Source organism: Nyctibius grandis, chromosome 6 (genome assembly GCF_013368605.1).
Source record: "Nyctibius grandis isolate bNycGra1 chromosome 6, bNycGra1.pri, whole genome shotgun sequence".
Classification (NCBI taxonomy): Eukaryota; Metazoa; Chordata; class Aves; order Nyctibiiformes; family Nyctibiidae; genus Nyctibius; species Nyctibius grandis.
The window spans coordinates 65,892,545-65,914,952 of record NC_090663.1 but is presented as its reverse complement, the minus strand read 5'-3'; the positions used below and the strand labels follow the sequence as shown (position 1 = coordinate 65,914,952).

The window sequence follows — 22,408 nt, the reverse complement described above, 5'->3', positions numbered from 1 at the left end:
CATACTTCACAGTGAAATTAATTAGCAGATGATAATTTTTGGAATGGATTACATGAAGCCATTGTAACACAAGGTACTTGTAGAGCACCTTCATTCGCTGATGCCTGGGTGTTATATGAAAAATGTAATTTGGAAACAGAGCAAGTGAGATTATTCCTCCCTTTTATTAAATAAAGGATTAGCACTTCATTTGCTGTAAAAGGCAATCATTTCTCCTGTGCAATAAATAAAGATTTTTTTTTCCCAGCCTTATGAGAGGGAGTATAATATGCACTCACAGGTACATACAGCCAAAAAGAGGTGAAATACTCTGTTTACTGAAACCTTCAATTTTCTTGGAAATAATGTTACAGATTAAGGGCGTCCCACCATTATAATTATTTAAACCTAAACAAACTTTAAAACTTAGCTTGCAGAATAGTTTAGGACTGGTGGAGAACTGCAATGGCGAGGCTCGAAGTTGCGTGTGGTTCTTTCATAACAGAAATTGGCAGCTGCAAGAAAGTTAATTCATGGCAATATAATTGATAAGAATAATTTCTTCATTCCTCTGGAGAATGAGAGTCTGAGTGCTTTACATTCAAGTGTCAGGTTGGACTGCAAAGCCAGGTAATGTTAATGGGGTCTGTTCCCCATTTAAATGCATGTATGCACTTGCCATTGGCACAAGTGAAGATCCCCCAGGTAAAACAATGGCGGGGCACACAGTGCAATCTGTTATGTATTTATTTATTGTACATTGCCAAAGGAAGCTGACATTATTCTTTCTCTGAAAAGGAAGGGAAATGATTTCTAGAAAACCTGTCATGTTAAGGGGAGGAAAAAAAATTAGAAATCATAGTAAAGTGGGATTAGGTGGCAAAAATGGGAAGATAGCAACAGTATGTATTTGCAAAGTAGTCTTAGAAAACCTAATTCTTCCATTCTCTGTGCTTGCTCCTGAGCCAAGACCCAAGAGGGCTTCCCCTGTTGCATGTTAAAACTTTTCGCATTAAAAGCTCATAAAATCACTGCTTCACTGGGGCTAATGGGACTGGAGCTAAATTCTGACTTGGGGGCATCTTGATGTGGAGGATGGGGATGGAGGCTAGTCACTGTGTCTTCTGTAGCGAGGATAGTTGCAATGAAGGGACTGAAACCAAAGACCACTGTATTGCTGTTGCTTTTCCTTTGCCTAGAGGCAGAATGTCACCTGACCTTCAGCTGGCTACAGCTTGCTGCAGAGAATGTGACTGTGTTTCATTTTTAGGGCATTCGGGGTCCAGCAACCACCCACCTGTGCTACACTGGGACCCCAGACTTTCCTGGAAGGAGAGGGTGAATGAGAGAAATGGTGGCATGTGCTTTGGTTTGCATCTGTGCTGCGCAGACTGAGTGCTGAGCTTGGCTGTGTGGTCTCTTGTCATTTTAATTATGTGTCAGGAGAAGAAAACGAAGCAGAGATGGGTACTTCTGCAGTGTTTTGAACTTCAGGTTGCCAAAAGCAGCTTGTGTCATATAAATGCTGAGCTAGCTCTCTTAACTGTTCTTCTGACAAACTGTATGTGAGGGCTTGAGTGTGTTTTAAGTACAAATTAATGAAATAAGAGTTTTTTAATATTTTCATTCCCTGGGCTTAGATATATTTATTTTAGATCTGCTGCAAGTTCAGCTTTCCTCAAACTGTGCTTCCCCATTGGGATCTGTCTATGTACCACCTGCGCTTCCGAATAGCTTTGAAAGGCGTACAGGTATGGTCCTCTTCAGCCTCGCTGGCTGTGTGCTGGGATGGGGAACCAGAGGGATGAGCGAGAAGCTGATGACCCTCCTGCAGTATCTGTGCCTCACTCTCATGTTGCCTCTGATCTGTCAGCTGCTGTATTTCCATGGGGACCTCAACCACTTCTGTAAATTTTAGATGTTGGGAAGAGAAACTGCTCAGGACCTATTATTATTAGCATGACTGGGAATACATCCTACCTGACAGCAGATTTTCCTACACCCCAGAGGACAGAGTTGCTCTAGCACTGACTATGGGCTCCTGTTGTCAATGATCCACCACACTGGACGTGCTGTGAATCTGACACCGCCCTCTCCTGTATACAGTCTTGTTGCCTAGACTACTGATTCCTATTGTGATAGCTAAAGGGAAGTCTGTTATCGACATGTGCTTTAGTGCCCTGAATTTTGAACACATCTCTTGTTTACTTTAACCTTCTTTTAGTAGAGGAACACTGAGACTCCAGCACCCAGCCATGTCTTCAAAAACAAAGAGCACCTTAATCTCCAAGCAGACTCTGCATAGGTGCACTTTGGGATGCCTTGCTAGGTTTGCAGCTTCCCAAACATGTTTCTGTTCATCCTAAAACTCACAGATGGTGTGGGGAGAAACATGTAAATTGGGACAGCTCTCTGTGGGTGTTATAGGGAAGCCCTCGAGTCAAAGGTTGAGTTTATTGTGGGTGCTTTGCTGTTGGCACAAGGCTGGCTGAGGAGCTTGGGGTCTAGGCATTAGAGAAAGAAAGAAAAGGCTGTAGATCCCAGACCATCCTGGTATGAGGAGCCCTGGCGCAAGGCACCTTCCAGACTTTGTCTTATCATTAGAGGGAGCTCAATGCTTGAGTCCAGCACAACAGGGCTTAGGGCCAAGTGGTGAGTCAGCTATGTGATGGTCACCATCTTGCACCATGGTTCATGTATTGGGGTAGGACACAAGGCCAGTGCTGTGCCTTCTGTGGATGTTTGTCCCTAGTTGGTTCCCTAATGCCATGACTGCATTTTGGCTTCACCTCCCCTTGCATCTGGTCAAGCTGGTTGGTGGAGGTGAGATGCAGTGGTTAGCCACATCTGGCATGAAGCACCCTCAGCATGGCTGAGATGCTGCATCTTGTGCTACTGAGGCCAGCCTCAAAAACCTGTTTTCTTAGTCCTTCTATTTTGTCATTAACTATGTATTTAACACTGAGTCTCCATGTATTAAATCAGTTTGACCTGTGAAGGACAGGAACAGGGAGTGGATGTCACTTATTCTGCTATTAAACATCTGTCCTGAAAAAAAACAGCTGGCAAAGTACAGGGCACAACTTTTTACTTAATTTTTCCAATTGCATTTTAACATCCCCCCTACTTAGATAATTTTTTTCCAGGAATTTTGTGCTTCTGTTGTGGGTTTGAAGCAGTGCCAGGGAGAGAGCTCTCTACAGGACTCTACCACTACATGCTTGTGCCTTAAATAGTTGAGTGCAACTCAACATGGTCGTAAGAAAATGAGCAGTTAATGTTGTTCAAGTGTTAATTGTGCCAGAAATTATGAGTGTATTTTCAGAGCCTCAACCCAGCAGTACTAAGAGCATTTAATTAATTTGTTTGTGCGATTTCTCTGAATGGGTGGCAGGAATCTGCCTGATTGCTCAGCTCGTGGCGCACCAGGGGCAGGCTGTAGTGGCCGATGATCACACCTTGGCCTCGTTTTTAATTCCATCCAAAGAAATGGGGGAAAATCAGGGCATGTGGAAAGTTTTGTTTGTAACTCCCCTCAGACCTGGCAGGTGGTTCTTGATTTCGTTTGGGCCTCTGGCACTGTTGAAGCCAATGGCACTGGCCTGCAACTGGCATAGGAAATCAAGGTGAAATACCCTTGTTCTGCTCCAATGCAGCAATAGTAGGAGCGGAAGATCTCACTGTAAAGGAAATAACTCTGTATATGTGCTTTTTCTGTAGATCCCTGTAGAAAGGTAAGGTGCCTCCTGTGCTATAAGCAGTATTTAAATTCTATGGACTGGCACAGGCATTGCAGAGATGTAAAATTGTCTGTAACTGGGCAAAATTTTAAAAATTCTTCCAATACTTTACGAAGACAGTTTTGCAGTGATATTTTGAATGGATACTCAGACCCTAGTTAGACCCTTCTTTTTAATATTGCTCAATGAGCTAAATCCTCCAAGCTTCCCAAGCAACCTGTTTGAATAATATGATGTCCCAATATAAGCTGAGTAATTACTGAAATTCAAAAGCATTAAGTCTTAAATCAGCAGGAGGAAAATACATATGTGTGATACATTCAATGGAAAGCACTATGCAGGAGGTCACCAAAACACATACTGTGTCTGGAATTATAAGAGAGCTGGATATGGCACTGACCGCGAATAACACATACGAGCTATTCAGGGTAAGGGTAATCAATGCTTCAGGTCACTCAGCTCAGTTGGTTATGAATATATTATCTCCTGCAGAAACTTCTCTCTTCCTGCTTTACAGTATCACACTGTGTTTCGAGTGCGTTACAGAAGCTTTTACTCATTTAGAAATGTAAATTACTACCTTCTATGCTGCCAGAGGTACAGTATACCATCAGCCAGAAGAATCAGTGTGAAGCCATACATTTGGGGATCTGTCATGGTGCTTTCTTGCTTTTGCCAGGGACATTTAATGTTTTTCTGAATACGTTACTTAACTGCGGCCAGCCACAGCCTGGGATGGGGAGAGCAATTGCTGTGCAGCTTTCTCCAGTTGCTGGGTCTGGTGCCTTTTAATCTTGCTGTCTCTTTCCCTTGCAAAACCAGGTGCTTTCACTGAAATGCATCGTCTCTGTTCCCTAGAGCCCTGACAGACACATGGTGAACACATTTGCCTTTAACCTTAACCTGTTATGAGGTAGAAAGGACCCTGAATAAAAGTGCAGGTAAAAAAGGCTGTTTAAGTTTGGAAGCATTCATTTTGAGAGCTGCAGTTGGCTCCGAATGTACACCTCCCCGCAAGGCAAAGTGCAGTAGCTAATGCATTTGCAGCCTTACGCTGAAATCATTCTTCCATTGAGCTTGCAGTTTCCCATCCAAATGAATGAGACTTTTGAATTCAAAGGGGTTTGCAGTCCCAGCACCAGAGGACAGTCATTTGGCAAGTGTCTTGGTCTGGAAGGGGCCGGAGTGAACTCTGGGCATGCAAAGTGCACGTGCGTACCTTTGCATTCCTGTCTTGCTTCTCTGAATAGAGATCTCTCAGCTGTCAAAACCATACTGTTTTGCTGGCAAGTTCTCGCTTCTTCCTCAGTAATATTTTATGGGGCCTGTCTTCTACACCTTTGCGGAAGAGGCCCTGCAGAACCAGCAAACAGGGCTGGGGGTGCAGAAGCTGTTTGAGGTCCCACCATGCTGGAAGAAGAAGGGGTCTGTACCACGATCAGAGGGGGCTTCTGGATGAAGGCCCCCAAGGCCTCTCACAGGAAATTGTTAGCTATAGAAACTGGTACTGAGCATTTAGCACTTAATAAATGCACTGCATTTATTTATTCTGACTTCAAGGGGCTTTGTCCAAAGGGACGCAGCCGCTTTAGCTGCATTATTACGCATGGTGAGTAATTCACATAAAAATATCCAGCAAGTTCTGGGGTTGGGCTTTTTTAAGTGATTTTTAATCACTTAATCACTTTAATCACTTTAAATATTTTTAACTCGTTAACACTGTAAGTCTTTAGGATCTCATAAATCATATAAGTATTACAGTATTTTAAATGCTTTTTTCCAAGTCCTACTAAAACTTGTTTCTCCAAGACATAGGACAGGACTCCGCGAACATCCACCGATGTGCTTCATTTGACTCTCCTAAGTTCTCTATTTGTGTCATAAGGGAATATTCTCCTGCTTAAAGCAGGGATCTCTGTTTTACAGGATTTTGGTGAAATATATGAAGATGTATATTCTATAAAGTTGCTCCCTGGAGTTTTTATTCTATACATAAATCTGTTGTCAGTCACATTTCAGTGTATGGGTATTTCATTTTGCTCTATGAAACTAGTCCAAGGCTGCTGCTGACAAGGAATCTCAAATGGTTCAGGGGGCTTGGTATGTCCCAAGTGTTGGGTTTTTTCCTTCTTAAAGATTTTTGTAAAGTTAAAATTTATCTATATTTTGTTCAGCTTGTCTGCATATTATCCAGTGTATATCAGAGGAAAAGCTTTATATATATATATATAAAAAAAAAAGTTCACATACTAAAGTAAATTAATAAAGCTTCCTTTTCATATGAAAGAGGTAAAGAAAAGTACCTGGCCAATACAGTACCATTAATCTATTCTCTTTTCTCCTTTCTCTCTTTACTTCTCTCTCTACAATAGAAGTGGAACAAAAAGGTAATTAAATACCTTTCAAATTATATATATATATTATGTATAGGCTAAGTTATTTAACAGTTTAACGTTTTAGTTGAAATACTTTGTCATTAATTCTCACTACTTTTTTGTTAAAGTTTATTTAGTATCTCTGCTGCTCAACTTCACCAGATTACTCATTTTTTCTGAAAAGTTTTTACCAGTGCCACTTTTTTTCATTAAATTTCTATTCAAAGGATCAGATATCTCACTCTTCTCCTGCCCCAAAGAATTTGGAAAGTGTGCATACATAAGTATATGCATGCGTATATCTAATTATGCCATAAAAGCCTCTTGAAAACAGCACCCCTTTATCAGCAGCTCTGGGTGGTTACTTAGACTCCAATAGAGCAATATACTTTTACACCAGTTACTAAATCTGATTTTCCTCCTGTCTTGCTCTCCAGAGGATATTACCAATTTCTGCATTTCCGAAAATAATTGTTTACGCTCCAAGCAGGGAGCACGAACGCAGGATCCCATCTGCCGACTGCATGCTACCAGAAGTGTATGGTGGGATACCTCTTCATGCCTCCCTGCTGCCCATGCCATCGTCATGGTTATTGTACTACTCATGCTCACGGAGATCAGCATTACAAATAACCAACAAATATTCTCCCCCTGAAGCATGTGCAACACCTCCAGGTCAAGGAGGGTGGTACCGAGGATGACGAGGGCCGAGCGAACCAGTTTTGCTCTGCAGCATCCCTTCCTTGTCTCCCTGTTCAGCCGGCCGGCTTCTTGGCGTTGGCGTTCCCATGATGCCAAGGTCAGCCGGGCACCGGCTGAGCCTCCTCCCAGGCACTGGGTGTACCCTGGCCCCTCTGAGCCTCCCCGAAGTCTGAGCAGCAAAGCACCCTGGTTAGTCAAACCGCTCCTCTGTGCTCCTCTCATGTAACAATAGAAGGTATATGTTTTTAAGTTTGAATTACTACTATATTTAACAGGACATTTTTTAACTGATTAAAACTAGACCTTGGGTTCCTCTCCAGTGAACTTTATTCTTTTCCTTCCTTCTTTCCTTCCTTTCTTCCTTCCTTCCTTCCTTGTCTTTTCCTTTCAGCATCCATACGTCATTTGTTTTTAATTGTGTGGACTGCATGTTTCGTATGTCCTGTAGCAGCTTTGAAAGCCTCATTTCTAGTTATACTACAGATCTGTAGATGGGTGTTCCACCCCCACCCCCCCACCGCTCCCTTTGCTTTAAACACTCTTCTGAGTTGCTAAGAGATTCTCCTCTGCTTTACTATTCGTACCCAGCAAATATTTAATATCGCTTGGGCTGTAAGGATGGGAATTTCTTTCTCTTATTTCCATTTCTAGGCCTCTCTTCTGTGGGCTGTTCAAATAAATATGTGGATCAATTTCTCAGGAATTTACCCCTTCACCTAGTAGGTACAGAATCACTGCAGAATATAATCTGGAAAGACAAACCCAGAAATCCTTTGGGGGGCATATTCATTTCAGAGTTTACAAAGGCGAGTGGTCCAAGTAAGTACACCTGTAAAAATAAATTTGAAAAGCAATGAGAAAATGAGCTACAGTTGATAAAAAAAGCAGGGGGAAAAAAAAAATCAGTTTGGTGGAACAAATCTTGTCCTAGAGACATGGCCGGTGGGAAGGCTAGTCTCCAGCTACAAGGCGTTGCTCTTGAGTTTTCTCTGGTCTTGAGTGTCCTCTGCTCCAGAACTAGAAGCTGTTGAGATGTTTGGGCCAACCACCCCTGGACTGTCATTAACTTTGTTTTTTTTGTTTTAAATTCTTTTCCCCTCCGACAGTTTTTCTTTGCCCTGGACTGCTGAAAGGAGTATACCAGAGCGAACACTTATTCGAATCTGACCACCAATCTGGTGCCTGGTGCAAAGACCCTCTGCAGGCATCTGACAAGATCTATTACATGCCCTGGACGCCGTACCGGACAGACACGCTGACAGAGTACTCCTCCAAGGATGACTTCATTGCCGGGAGGCCAACCACGACCTATAAACTCCCACACCGTGTGGACGGCACGGGGTTCGTGGTGTACGATGGGGCTTTGTTCTTCAACAAGGAACGAACCAGGAACATAGTCAAGTTTGACTTGCGGACAAGGATAAAAAGCGGGGAGGCTATCATAGCTAATGCAAATTACCATGACACCTCTCCTTACCGCTGGGGGGGCAAGTCTGATATAGACCTGGCTGTGGATGAGAACGGGCTGTGGGTAATCTATGCAACAGAACAAAATAATGGCAAAATAGTCATTAGCCAGTTAAACCCTTACACGTTAAGGATTGAAGGGACATGGGATACTGCCTATGACAAGAGGTCAGCTTCTAATGCTTTCATGATCTGTGGGATTTTATATGTGGTGAAGTCTGTGTATGAAGATGATGACAATGAAGCCACAGGGAATAAAATAGACTACATATATAACACTGACCAAAGCAAGGATAGCATGGTGGATGTGCCCTTTCCAAACTCCTACCAGTACATTGCTGCTGTGGATTATAATCCCCGGGACAACCTCCTTTATGTATGGAACAACTATCATGTCGTGAAATATTCCTTGGATTTTGGCCCACTGGACAGCAGAGCAGGTAAGGGTTTCAATACCGAGACAAAATCTGAATTGAGCTTTCTATTTTTCTTGCAAATAGGATGTAAAATTGAAGTACACTCCTGTCTTACTGATCTGCCTTTGTTTGTAAATTAAGGCTCACTACTACAAGACCTATGATGGATATTAAGACATTAATAGGTGCAGAATATTTTTTTTTTATCTTAGTTTGACATGAAATGGAGAAAGGAGTGTGCTACCCGTAACTAACCTGAAACAGTCTCCTAATGTCCATGCTCTTGTTTACATCACAGGGATAGCACTCTTTTCTCCTTAATTGAATTTTCCTCCGTACATCACATCATCTTCCCATCTGCAGGAATTTTGGCAAAACAAAGCGTGGAAGATGCTGTCACTGCAAACAGCCGGGGGAAAACTGCCAGTTTAAATGACTTCGTTCCATTAAGCGGGGAAAGTTTGGGCTTTTTAGGGAAGCCACCGCTAATGGCGTACGTGAACATGCACCCACAAGTGTGTGTCTAGAGTCAGGAGGAGAATTGACAAAATCCTCCAAATTATTGGTTTCTTTTCTTTAAAAGTGTTCTTTTTTTTAAAGCATTTCATGACTTACTATGTCTTACTATACTTTCTCTAAGAGAGGAGCGTCTGGCCTCCAGAGGATTCTCAGCTTTTCCACGTTTCTTCCTATTAGAAATTATGCCGGTAATTACTTAGTTGGTCCCTTAACTTTACCAACTTCTTAATCGCTTTGTAAGTATTACGTTCACAGTTGCCAGTTTATTAGTAACATGACTTAGCCTAGATTTGGTCAAACTCACATGACGGTGCAAGAATTTCCAAACAGTGTTTACTCAATCACTTTCAAATGCTGTACACAATGTAGTCATAGTTATCAGGTAGTTCCTGTGGTGGACTGTGTACTTCAGAAAGGCTGAAAAAGGCAGAAGTAATATCATTTGGACAGTAAACTATTATTTGATTCGTAACATGGCTATTCCCAAAACATTCCTTTTTGTTAATAAGAAACTCAGAAGTGGATGAGTGGATTCAGGGCTTCAGATTGCAAAGGAGAAGTTGAGAGGTTTCTGTTGCTGAGCTTTTGTTTTTCTTTTCCTGTGTGCAGCCTGTTATCCATATAAAAATATGGATCAAGAGATGCTGAGAGAAACTGTGGATATGAAAATCTGGGGAGAGGTGGAATAGAAGTAGTAAAATGGCAGTGAATTTCTCATTTTTATGCAAAAAATGTAAGGAAGAGAGAAGGAAATCCTGAAGAGGCAGATGAACAAAACCAAGTGACTGTTAAAAGAGGAGCAGGGATGTTTTCAATGATGTTGACCTCTGCAAGATCTCTGATGAGCAAAAAATGAAGTAACACTTTCATTCTCCCAACTTAATGATGAGCATGTACTTTCTGAGTGGTGGAGTGAGGCAGAGCAATTTGTGAGCTATTGGTTATCCCCGAGGAGCGAAAATCAATTGCATCCCTTCTATTTCACAGTTTCTCTTCTTTTCAGTGAACTATTTCCACGTATTACAGCAGACACTCAGCTGCTGCTTTTTCACATGGTGACTGTCGTCAATAATAGCATCTTTAATTAAAAAAAAAGACATAATCAGTGAAAAACACAAATTTTGTGTTTTCCTATAAAAAAGGAAATTGTTCTTCCCTTTTTCCCAGTCTAAGCTGGTGAGATGGGAGAGCAGGCGAACACCCTGCAGAGGGCTGAAAGTCTGTGAGGTGCAAGGATTTGATTTGTACCTGTGTCACTCTGGTTTGAAGCCCCTTTAATTTCACTCATGTTTGGATAAGAATTTAAAATTCCCCAGTGCCTCAGATGGAAAGCTGAAGCAGTTTTTGGCTTTGGGTAGTGGACACAAGAGAGTTAATCTGGTGTCAGGGAGTTTGGTGAGCCTTCTCTGACATTCCTTTTATGTGATTTTTGATAGCTTTGTAATGTGGGCACAAAGCTGAATTTTACATGCGTTTCTCTTCTCTGAAAATTGCCAGGTTTTCCTTTTTGGCAGAAATGCATAAGGATCCCATTACCTTACTGTTTTACGGGTTTAGAGGACTTTTGAGAGGACTGCTCTGACAGCAAGTAGAATTGTTGATGAGACAGCTTGAATGGGCCAAGGCATTTCAAAGTGAAGAAAAATACCTTTGCAAACGGAGTTTACTGCTCCATTACCTGCACAGCCTGATTAGTGGGAACGTTATTTTACAAGTCAGTCAAACACAAGCACTGATTTTGAATTGAATAGGCGAGCAAACACTTGCCTGACAACAGGTTTTTTTTGCAGAGAGGAGCCAGGAGACCAGGTCTGTGTGACTCTTTCTCTTCCAAGTTCAGTGTAACACATTTTATGGTTAGCACCAAATTTCATGCTGCATTGCTTTATATATAATGCTAAATATATGTCTGGCTTAAACACAGCTCCTCCAGCAAAAAGCAGAACAGGAGCCGATGCAACACTAGGAAAGCAGTGAAGACCCAGGATATTTTTATTTGGTTATTTAGTTATTTTTTTTTTTACAGAGTCTCTTCCAAACCAGTGTTTCTCTGTTTAGAGCACAGCAATGTTCAATGCAGTCATTTTTCCATAGGGTTACAGTTTGAGTAGCAAAAATATGTAAACAATATCTGCTTAATTACAAAATAAAAGGAAGATTGTAAAATTGATGGGTCGAACAAATTGGTTGTTAAAAAACAGTTAAGGGTGAAGTTTTAGGAGAAGAGCTCTTAAAACCAAAAATTGATCGTAACAAGAAAGGTGATATATTTAGCTACCTAAATAGCCAGTAACATAATTGAAACATATTTGAAATCTCTAGTATCATACATTTCATGGATATCTAAAATAAAAATAAAAAACAGGTGCTAGGGGCTCCAGTTCACTTAGAATCATTTTCAGTCTTTTCCCAAACCATCTAGGGAAAATGGGAGGAGGCAGGAGTCGCTTAGCTTATAGGAAAGACAGGGATCACATCCTCTCGCTCTTCACAGTGATTAAATATTTTCTGTGAGTTTTAATTAAAGGTCTGTTTGTGCATCAAGTTTTGGAATATATTTGAGGTCTTCACTGTCACAGAGCTTCTCTCACCCACTTTTTAAAAAAAATGGGCTTTTAATCCTCAGAGTAAATGAGTGTCAAAACCTGGAGTTTCTGTGCTTAGCTTCTGTAGCAGTGTGGCCAGGGAAGACAAAATATTCTGAAGTCTTAAGTGAGGCACAAAGCTGGATTCAACTGATCTAGAAGCAATTCAGGGCTCTTGATTGAATTAAACCCAATTTTACATTTGTCTCAGAAATGGGAAAAGCTGCATTTTAAGGATTTGCCCCACTCATTTTTTTTTTCTTTTGTCTGAGGTTGCTTTCATTTATCCCAAAAGCAGTTTTGAAAGCAAACACTCCTCAGTGCCTGCAAATCCCAGGAAAAGATACCAAAAGCCTTTGAAGTATATTTTCTTTGAGCTGTTGGCCTTAAAATCAGTTTTTTGGAGGATGCTTCTCCATAAATGCTGCTGAGATTTTGGGTTATTTCTTTGTAGCTGCTTTTGAGTTTGCTAATTTGAAATGATAGTGAGAATAGCTCTGCAACTCTGGCAGTGTTTTCGATCACATTCTTCAAGAAGTTGAACCCAGAAAAGTGTTTAGGTTATTTTTTTTACATGCCCTGCTAGACATGTGCAGAGGGGGAAACGAAAGGCTGTATCAACAGAATGAAAAATTTTCTGCAACCTAATCAGTCTTAATATTCACCAGAGTTACCTGTTTTAATCATCACCCACTTGTGATACAGTCTGCATAAACAAATTCAAGAAAATATCAACAAATCCTCCTCTCCAAAAAGGTAAAGTGCTCCCATCCCACTTCCCGGTGCCGTGCTGCATACAAACACACAATCTCCCAGCTTTGCCTCTCTGCACCTCCCCAGGTGGTCATGGCTCCTGGCTGGGCATGAGGTAGGGGTTCCTGGGCAGCAAAGAGACCAAAAGAAGAAAGTTTTGTCTTTTAAATACCTGAGGTGCCCCACGCCTGTGCCGGCAGCTCTCGCGTTGGGGCTTGGGATCTGCTGTCTGAGTGTTTAGACCAGGGATAGGGACCGGAGCCTGTCCTGTAGCTTGGCAGTGAAGTAATCCAGGGAAGGACTTGAACTGTGCATGTCTGGGACTTGGATGTCCTGGCAGCTGTTCTCAGTGACATGGGAAATACAGACCTCCTACTTTCAAGGAGATGTTTTAAATTATGTCCAGGAGATCCAGGCATTACATTATGGGGTATTTAATAGATGTATCAAATTAATAAGTAAATATGCCCAATACATAAGGAAGACAGTGATATATGTAGGACTTCTAATACAGCCTCATTGTGCTTAAGTTGGCTTCCATGGATTGCATATTAACACTGTGGACTGCCAGTCTGGTAATCAAATGTGATATGAAGCTTCCATCCATATCTGTGATATTTTAAAAACCTCAGAGGGCACATGTCAAGCTTCTATTCTCCACGTTTTGTTAAGTATTGTGGGATGCTCTCCTGTCATGTGATTGCAACCATTTTATTCAGTAAGAGTGGTGGGGTTTTTTTTTTCCTAAAGCAGTTTTACAATGCAGATAAGGTGAACTCTCTGTCCTTATAATATGCTAATTAAGTGTGTTTGTGTCTTGGGTAAAAGATGTGGCAGTATGGTGATGAATAAGAAATTTAAACACATATGACACCTCGTTAAAATGTAATTTTCACATCATAAATTGGAGGCCTTTCCTCTGACAGCTGAGTAATGTGGATAGTGGGCAGAGGATCTTGAACGTTTCAAAGCTGTCACGTCCTAATAGGTAGCTGAAAGGAGCTTCCTGCTCTGCTCGCCTTTAACGCCTTACATCCTTGCCAGGGAAACGCATCAAAAGGGCTGCCGAATCTTAAATCCCACTTGTGCACAGGATATGGATTGCCATTGCTTCAAGATCCCGTTGTGATAAGCCACACTTAGTATATCTGAGGTTGAATTCCGGCTGCATTTTAAAAGGCCAGCTGAACCTTTTTGATGAGCAGCTTCTCCTGGCGGATAAGGGCCATTTTTAGGGAGCTGCTGAGTGTTTAATTGCGGCTTCTCCTGTGTTTTTATTTTCCAGTTGCTTTCCTCCCATCTCGGAGCATCCCTAGCTCTCTCGCTCCTGTTCCTCTTCATTGCTTACAGTGACAGCTGCTGGTTGCACAGTGTTGCTGGAGGTTTGCAGAGAGATCAGCCCTTGCTTTCAGCAGCCTCTGCTAAACACGTATCGGGGCTGGGGCCCTGACTTTCATCCTCTAATATTTGCCCATATATGCGTGTCCCATTTATTCTATAAATATTTCAGTCACTTTTTGCTATTTAAGTTAGAAAGACATGTCTAAGTTTGGAAGTGAAGAAAGCAGCACAGAGACTCTTCATCTTTTATAGCAAAGCTGGCATCTCAACCTATATTTGCTGGCCAGCCAGTATCTTAAGCTCAGAAGGACAGGAGGATATTTCACCTACCTGGGGTATGCTGGGGTCCAGAATTGTGTTTGTTCCCTGTTTTTAGGCCTGATCTGTCTCTTCATTTTTATCCTGTTTTAAATTTTCCCTCTTTGTGAAGCAGTGTTTGATTAAAAAATGATTAAAAAGTATCATACCACTGGGCACTTTTCTGAAATTAGTGATTTCTGCTTTTTGTCAGGAAAGCTGTGGAGTTTGAGCTCTTTCCTCTACCTTCTCACAAAAAAAATCCTTAAAAAGTGCAAGATTTCTCAGCTTCAAAATGCTCCCTTTGTGGAGCATTTCATAAATATTAATACTGTTTGGTGAGCACAGCAGGAGTATCTTCAGTGCCTCTCCAGTACGAATAAATATGTGGTTGCTCCCTCCTCCTAAATAAAAATGTACTTCTCTCAGTAGGACCATGGAACAGGAGATAGCCTTACCAAACAGAGGTGGAGGAGCCCTCCTTTTCCTCGAGTCACTGCTCCTACTACGAGGCACCTATTTGAGCCAGCCTGAAAAAATGGTACAGCAGACCTAACCCATCCAGGAGCTAAACCAGGATATTGCTGTATCCTCTTGGGAGATCGGTTGTTACCATTGCAAACGAAACAGGAATCTGCTGTAAGGCCTGCATGCCATGAAGTCACAACCAATATCCATGGGCTGAGGTCCTGTTCCCACAGGCTCGCAAGCAGGAGACCTTGGAGACTGGGCTGGTGGGTAGCCAGGATGGTTGAAGCAGGGGAAGGGCAGCAAGAGACAAATGATTAAGCTAAACTTCACTTTCAAGCTTCAAAACAAAAGGAGGCCAGAGACTTCAGCACTTCATTATCCTGTCAAACACCAGGAGGGGGAAAGCACCTTGCCAAGAACATGTCTGAAAAGCTGAGGCGGCTGTTCCTGGCAGCAAGCATGGGATGTACTGCTGAAGATAGCGAGGTGATTGCATAGGGAAAAAAGCATTAACTGCGTATGAAGGATAGCAGCTTTTCCTCTTCTGCAGCGAGCTCTTTGACTTCAGGAATCAGCCTGGAGTTGTGATTAATTGTCGTTTCATTAAGTTCAAGACCACCAGGTTCTCACGCTGACATCCACCACAGCTTATCAGTCTGACGCAAATACTTTGCACCAAACCTAGCGATGAGTGTGCCAGCCCTTTGGGTCTGAGCTGTTTGCCAGAGGCAGGGAGCAAGAGGTGACACGTACCAAATGTCCAATGCCACCTTTTGCAGGAAAAAGGGACTGCATCATGTGCTAGAGACAGCTTTTGAGCATTGGGTTTTTACACATGGTTTTTAGTGACAAATGCATCATTTATCCTTTGGCCAGCAGATTTGTCTGGCTTGTGTGCAACGATGAGTGTCTGCACAGGGTTGGGGGTTTAGCCCAGCAAGAGACTCCAGGATGTTCCATTTTTGATCTGTTGCCTCTGCCAGCTCCTCTCCTCCCACCCCAAAACAGGCTTATAACCTGCCAGACTTCTTCTCAAGGCATTACTCTCTCATCTTAGATTATATTTGCGCACCTGATTCCTCAAGGCTGGCCCTATGTGGTGCAAACACCTTCTGCTCTGGCCTGGCTGCAGAGCCACTAGCCTGGCTTGGGATGTTTTCTTCATGTGCCAGCTTGTATTTTTGGTACTGTGTTTTTAAAATGAGCAGCCTTTATTCCTGCTCACTGAAAATACCTCACTGGCAGCTCATGGGTCTGGATCGCTCTCCTTGCTCATCTGCCACTGATTGTGTTTGTTCTGGAGATAACTAGTGTAATATTTTTAGCAGCACTTATTAAGACTCGTCTCCTGAAGTCTAGTTCAATGTTGCTAATTAACTTCTTCGATGCTGCAGCACTCTGCAGTGCTGCCATGCCAGGTTTTCTTTCTTTTTTTTTAACTAATAAAGCCAAGAAAGCAGATATGGATGCCTTGCCATATCCTGCTTTAGAGTCAAAGCAAGCAGAGGACGCATGGGATGCCCTCCATACTGCTGGCCTTGATACTTCAGTTATAGAGAAGTAAAAGGTCTTTAGGAGTAAGCCACAAAATTACTGAACCTTTATGGGGAGGCTTTACAGAGCCTTCCCTTGACTTCAGAAAGTTGTTGTGGTGATGCCCTTAGCATCTCCCCATCCTTCAGATGTGACAGCAAGTCAAGTTTCCAGACACCTAAGGTATAACTGTGCTGCTAAAATGTACCCAAGGTATACATGAGGAATGGAAAGGCCAGCCTTATCCTCGGAAATCCAGCTGAACTCATGGTAGGGTTGAATTTGATGGGTTGCTTATAGGAAGGGAATTTAGGTTGAAGGTACAAAAACAATCATCTTGGTAGCTACTTTGAAGATCTCCACGTTCTGGGAGGAATGGGACTAGCCACGAAGGGCTGTGAAATGCTAGTTGGTGATGCTGTCAACAACCTCACAGGGGAAGATCGGTAGATCCCGAAAAAAAAGAGATAATGGGCATTTTGAAGCACATCTTCTCAAAGTGCATTTTGATGTTAGTAACTATGCTAAATCAAGAGAGTTGGGTTGTGAAAAAAACAAGAATAAAACAGCGTCCATTTCTTTCGGCTGAGTCTGCCAGGCATGCATGAGTAAAGGTTGCTATAATGAAAAAGTTTCTGGGACAAAATCCCAAAGTTCCTGGAGAGTTTCAGCTCAGCCATTATTCAGACAAATCCTCTGAACTTGGTGGGAGTTTGCACTAGGGGCTTCAGGATTGAGTCTGCAGTGAATTTCTGTTTGCCTTGGAAGGAATTACATTTTGCCAGTGAGAGGCTTTTTGACCTCCTGATTTGTGTCTAAAGCATCTGAAGAGGATATATAAATATAAATTGTAAGCTGGAACAAATAGTGATTATCCATTTGAATTAGAGTTGCAATATCTGCCCTACATTTTTATGTTGAAAAGACTTTCTTTTAAGGGTGTGATCATGATTGGAGGGCAAAGCAGTTGATGAAGGCTTAGGTGAAAGAGATGTGTCCATTAAAACAATGTAGTGCTTGTTCGCTGTAACGGGATTTCTTCACTGTAAATAGGATTTTTGCTTGATTAAAATGTGCTGAGAGAAAACAGGAATTACGGCGAATTTCACTGAAACATAGGATTTGGTTTAAAAAGACTGGCACTGAATAAGCAAACTGAGTGTTTCATGTTACATAGCTCTTCGGTTCTGTGTTCTCACAAAGTACCCACTGCTTGAGACTCAAAAGGGAGGGGGGAAAAAAAGCAAAGAAACATCAGAGCTGAAAACTGTAGAAGTTGTACACTGGGCACGACAGAAGATGGGAAAATCAACTGCCTTTAAACTAGTCTGAGCTGGCTTACTGGGGTGCCATTCATGCTTCCCTCAAATAGCTGGAATAAATTAACACAGCCACTGGAGAGATGAGGCATTAAGCAGCTCTGCAATTCTTTTTCATCTGTCAATGTTTAGGACAGAGACGGGGAAAGGGCCATCTGTGTGCTGCAGGCAGAGAGCAAAAGTATAGGCGGCATCAAGTGTAGATATGCCGGCAGAGAAGTCCTTAGTCCATTCGTTGGGTCTTTCCAACATAGCATGTGAAGAACAGCTTTTGTGAGCCCTCATGTATTGGCCTCAAATTCAGTTGCCCCTCTGACTGTATTAAATTATTCCCTTTATCTAAGGCATGCATGATGGATGTTGTGGCTCGCTAAGGTCAGTATCAGCCTGAATTCATGTGATGTTTTGCGTTCTTGTACTGCTGAATTAAGCAAATGACTGGCAATATCAGCGTGAACACTGAGGCTTCAGGAGGAGGGAAATACTGAGGGAAGGCTGCATGGAGAAGAAAAGGAGGGAATTTTTTTTGAGGAGGTAGGGAGAGGTCATAAAATATATTTGCTTGATGGGAGCATATGTATACACCAGAGGAGCTAACAGCAATGAATATATTTGGCCTTCTCCATGTAAGTGGTTGCTTTTCTCACTGGACAGTCACTGCCAAGTATTTTCTTGGTGCAATATTGAGTGTGTTACAAGATATTCACAAGAAATATCTTTGGAGTGACTGGAACAGATTTTATTGATAAAAGCGTTGTGCTCTTCACCACATCAAGTATCAGGATGACTGAGGAACGCAAGCACCCAAAAACCAAGCCAAGGTGGAAAGTGCTCTGGAAAGCTTCTGGTCAATTCATGTAGTTTAAGGTGCAGACTGATACAACGTTGTGTTGGGAGAGATGCCTCTGCGTGGTACCTTGCTTGTAAATATAAGCTGTCTTTATGGATAAACAAAGCCTCCTCCCAAGCTCGATGAGAAGTAAATTAAGCTTTTGGGTAATCTAAAACTGTGTAGTCAGAACATGGTGTGTTGTGTAAGGCTGCTGTAGTGTGTTCTTTTCATATAAATGAGTTTAAATTGACTCTGGTATGAAGAGTAGAACAGAGAATTAAATTAGATTAATAGATTTTTTAAGACCAGAAGGGTCCATTAGCTCATTTAGTCTGACCTCTGTAATGCATTCGATTGGATTTCATCCGCTTCCTCTTGTACTGAGCCTAATTACTTGACTCTAACTAAAGTGTACCTTCCAGAAAGGCACCCAGACAATCAGTGTGTCACTTCACAGAGTGCTTTTCTTGGGTGGGTATTCTCTCCCAGTGTTAAAGAGGTAAAATCCTGGTCAGCGTACCTTTTTGCATCACACGTAAAAAGTAAAAAAATGTACTTCTTGAATTGCACTCTTTGCACCTTGCTCAGATGGTGCTCGGGAGGTTGCCTTCTCTGGGAGTTACTGATAGGTCTGAGATTTTTTTTTTTAAAGCTGTTAGAAACTTGTTACATGAAGTGTGAAATTTCTGAATAGACCAAGAAAGCAAATAATTCACTAGCAATGAGAAAATAGCTTTCTGGGCACTAAAAAAAGAAAGCCTTCTACTTTCAGATGTGTACTTCTTCATGACTGTCACTAAATGTGTCTGTAAACTCTGCTTTTTAATTAGAAGAAATTACCAGTCTGCAGAGCTTACATACTGCTCTCTTAATGCCATTTACATTTTCATTTGAAGCAGAGTGGTAGGGAGTGACATTTAAACCTTGGAGTTTGTGTCATCAAGTTATAATTTTCTCATTGATGAGAACATCTGTCCATTGGAAGGGGCAAAAACTTGTTCCAGCAGTTTTTCCATAAGGTATTGGAAGATTTAATTCCAAATGAGTTTTCTGATTGTTGGTTTGTTTTTTTTGCCTTTTGTTTCCCACCCTCTTTTTAAAGGAGCCTGTATTTACACTGGGTAAAAAAAAACATTATGATGCAAGGAAGTGAACTGTAGAGGATACAAGAAGCACTTTGGTAAATAATCATTAATTGTGTTAAGAGTGTTGTTATACCAGGTTTTTCATGTCAAAACGTACGGGCAAATTCTGGTGGAAAGAGATTATAATTTTCTTAATATGCAGATATAAATTGGCTGCACTAAAATATGTCTTAATTCAAATTGAAATACTATGCTGTCAGAATGTATTTTTTCCTTCTAAAACCATGTTTTGTGATATTTTGGATAAACTTCACCTTCAGGCATTTCTTTATGGTTATTGACCACCTGAGAGAGGCTTTATCAAGGCTGTGGCTCATTAGATTAAGCACTGTGAGAGCAGACGTGTTACCCCCCTTTTTCTCACTTTTTCATTGGAGAGAAGAAACCTTAAAATGGGCATGTATCAAGGAAAGTTAGGGAAGTCCTCTCTTCTCTTTACGGCGTAATTTGTGACCACAATGATCTTGTGCACATTTGGAAGTCATCGCCCCAACATAGTTGACAGTGTCTCCATCAGCTGTAACCAAAGGAAAAAGATTCAAATTAGCCAAAATGACTCCAAAACGTCTTTGGGGATAGCTGGTATAGGGTAGTGCCAATGGGAGTTTTGCGCTGCTGATTTCCATGCAACCGGATTTGCACTTCGAAGGCAGTAAGCGTCACCTTGCTGAACAATGGCCTTTAAGTGTTTCATTAAATTTCCCCCTTATGATGACTTCTAGTTTGGGGGGAAATGATGTGAAAAGTTTCTTTCTACAGTTAGTTGACATTTATCAGTGACAAATGTCTTTGCTTTAGTGAGTAGATCCAGAGCTGTAAAAGCCGATCCTCTCCAGGTAAAGGTTTTGTTACAGTGACCTTACTGTCCTCTTCCTACTCTGATTTGAAAGCTGATTTTAATCTGCAAAAGAAATAATCATTAAAAATATAGCCTGCATCGGTGCATTCCTTTAATTCATCTTCCATGGAAGCCTTGTGGATACAGAAGCAGCAGAGATGGGCTTGTGCATACTTGAGGTTTATGCACAATTTGCTGACATGATGTTTAAACGTGATTCTTGCTTCTGTGCATGGACTGCAGAGACCTGTTTAGCATCATGGTGCTAACCTGATTCCTCCAAAGTCACTTTGCTATGTGACCTATTTCCTTCCTGGAGAAGCTTAGAGGAGCCTGTTGCGCCTTCTTTGCAATGGAGGTGAGGTTCTTTTGAGGGAGCAGAGGCACTGGTGTTTTGGGAGGTTATCTACTACCTTGTAGCCCAGGGCTGGCCAAGAATGTCCACACACCTCTGTGGGTGCATCTTGTCACAGAGGTTGCCTGTTAGCCATTGTAGGTCCTGTCAAAAAATGGCTGAGGATGTTGATACCAAAGAGGAAGCCAGGGAAAATGAGAGGCTTGTAGCTGGCTGTGGGTGAGGTCTTTAAACAGTAGTAGTTTGAAGATGGACCCAGAAAAGGGCCAGGGACTCCAAGAGAAGAGTCTCTGTGTATCATGGAGCTGCCAATAATAATAATGTATCTCCAGTAGATCCTTGATGCATCTCCTCTGCCCCTTTCCAGATATGTTTTTTTATGAAGCCAAACCCTTTTCTGATGGCCACGTATGAGGAGAGATGACATCAAGGGGAGAGGAGCCTTTCTTTCCACTTGGAAACCACAGAAAACAAACCAATATTTTTGTCTGAAATTAGAAAAAAAAAAGGAGAGGTTGTCAAGTTTTATGAAAACCCTTAACATGCATGGCAGAGACTCTGGCCTATCACTAAAGGTGGCACTTCCCATAGCTGGCGTGACTCACTGAAGAGACATCTTCGAGCCTTTTAGTAAAAGTATTTGTTTGTTTGTTTAGAAACCTGTAAGAAAATCTTCTGGATGTTTTGATACAGGATGTTGATGTTATCTTGTCCCCTCAGTATGTTTATAAACTTCAGTTGTCGTTGATTCTAGAGATCTGTTTTACCTATCCTAGGCTTGTCACTCGTCTACCACAGGAGACTGATCATTGATTTTTTTTTTTTGTTATTGCATATTTAACAATAAAACTGAGTGATGTTCTATTCCCAGCTGAGTCTCCAAGGAATGCAACTGTTTCTCATTATAAAGGGGAAAAAAAAGTAATTAAATTTTAATTATTTTTCCCTTTTGCACAAATATCTTCACACAGTGCAAATTAAATAAAATTATTTAACCATGGCAAGCACTTCTGCCAATTAATCCCTGAGAAGTGAAGCTGGAAAATGTGTGCCACACACATGCAGGCAGTCACACACAAAGGCTTAGAAAAAAGAAATCCAAAGGAGTCTAAGACAAGCATGAGTTAACCAGCCCAGTGGAGCCATGAATGGGAGTTTAAGTGACATCCCTCGGCAAGCTGATCTGAGATCTTTGCAGCTTCCCATCTGATACTCCGAAGAATATTTTTCCCTTCTGGCTTAATAGCTAAAGATTAATTGAAGTTCAAGAACTCGGTATTTCTAGTAGCCTTTATACTGAAATTTAAGATGGGTAATTTAACTTTGAATTGATTTTTTTTCCTTCAATTTGAGCTTTTAATATGTGCATATTTTTATCTGGGCTGCACTTGAGTTTCCTGAATTACAGGCAAGATTACCAAGAGATATTCATTAGACCAATGTGTTTATTAACAACATAAAGATTGTTGTACTGAATGCATGAAAACTGGATCCAGTTATTAGGAAAGAAAATCTTTCAGGCAATTTCAAAGCATTAAAGAAAAAATTCATCTTGTCTGCCTGGATTTTTATATACCTGGTTTCATTATCTATTGAAAAACATTGATGCTTTTTCTATGGGCAGTGCTTCAAGGTCAAAGTTAGCCCCACTTCTGAATTTCAACAGATTAAAAATCCTACGTGAAGTCAGTGGCTGTGTCCCAGGAAAGTGACTCTTCTCCAGAAAGACCTTCTATAGGGA

General features: G+C 41.5%; 1 protein-coding gene across 1 annotated transcript in view; it reads left to right on the top strand.

Annotated features, from left to right (window-relative positions):
* Positions 1-22,408, top strand: part of ADGRL3 (adhesion G protein-coupled receptor L3) — a 348,528-nt gene that overhangs the window by 163,074 nt on the left and 163,046 nt on the right. Inside the window, exons 4-5 of the mRNA XM_068404345.1 lie at positions 6,092-6,106; positions 7,903-8,703. Of these exons, the coding sequence (XP_068260446.1) occupies positions 6,092-6,106; positions 7,903-8,703 (816 nt within the window). The remainder of the gene's footprint in view (positions 1-6,091; positions 6,107-7,902; positions 8,704-22,408) is intronic.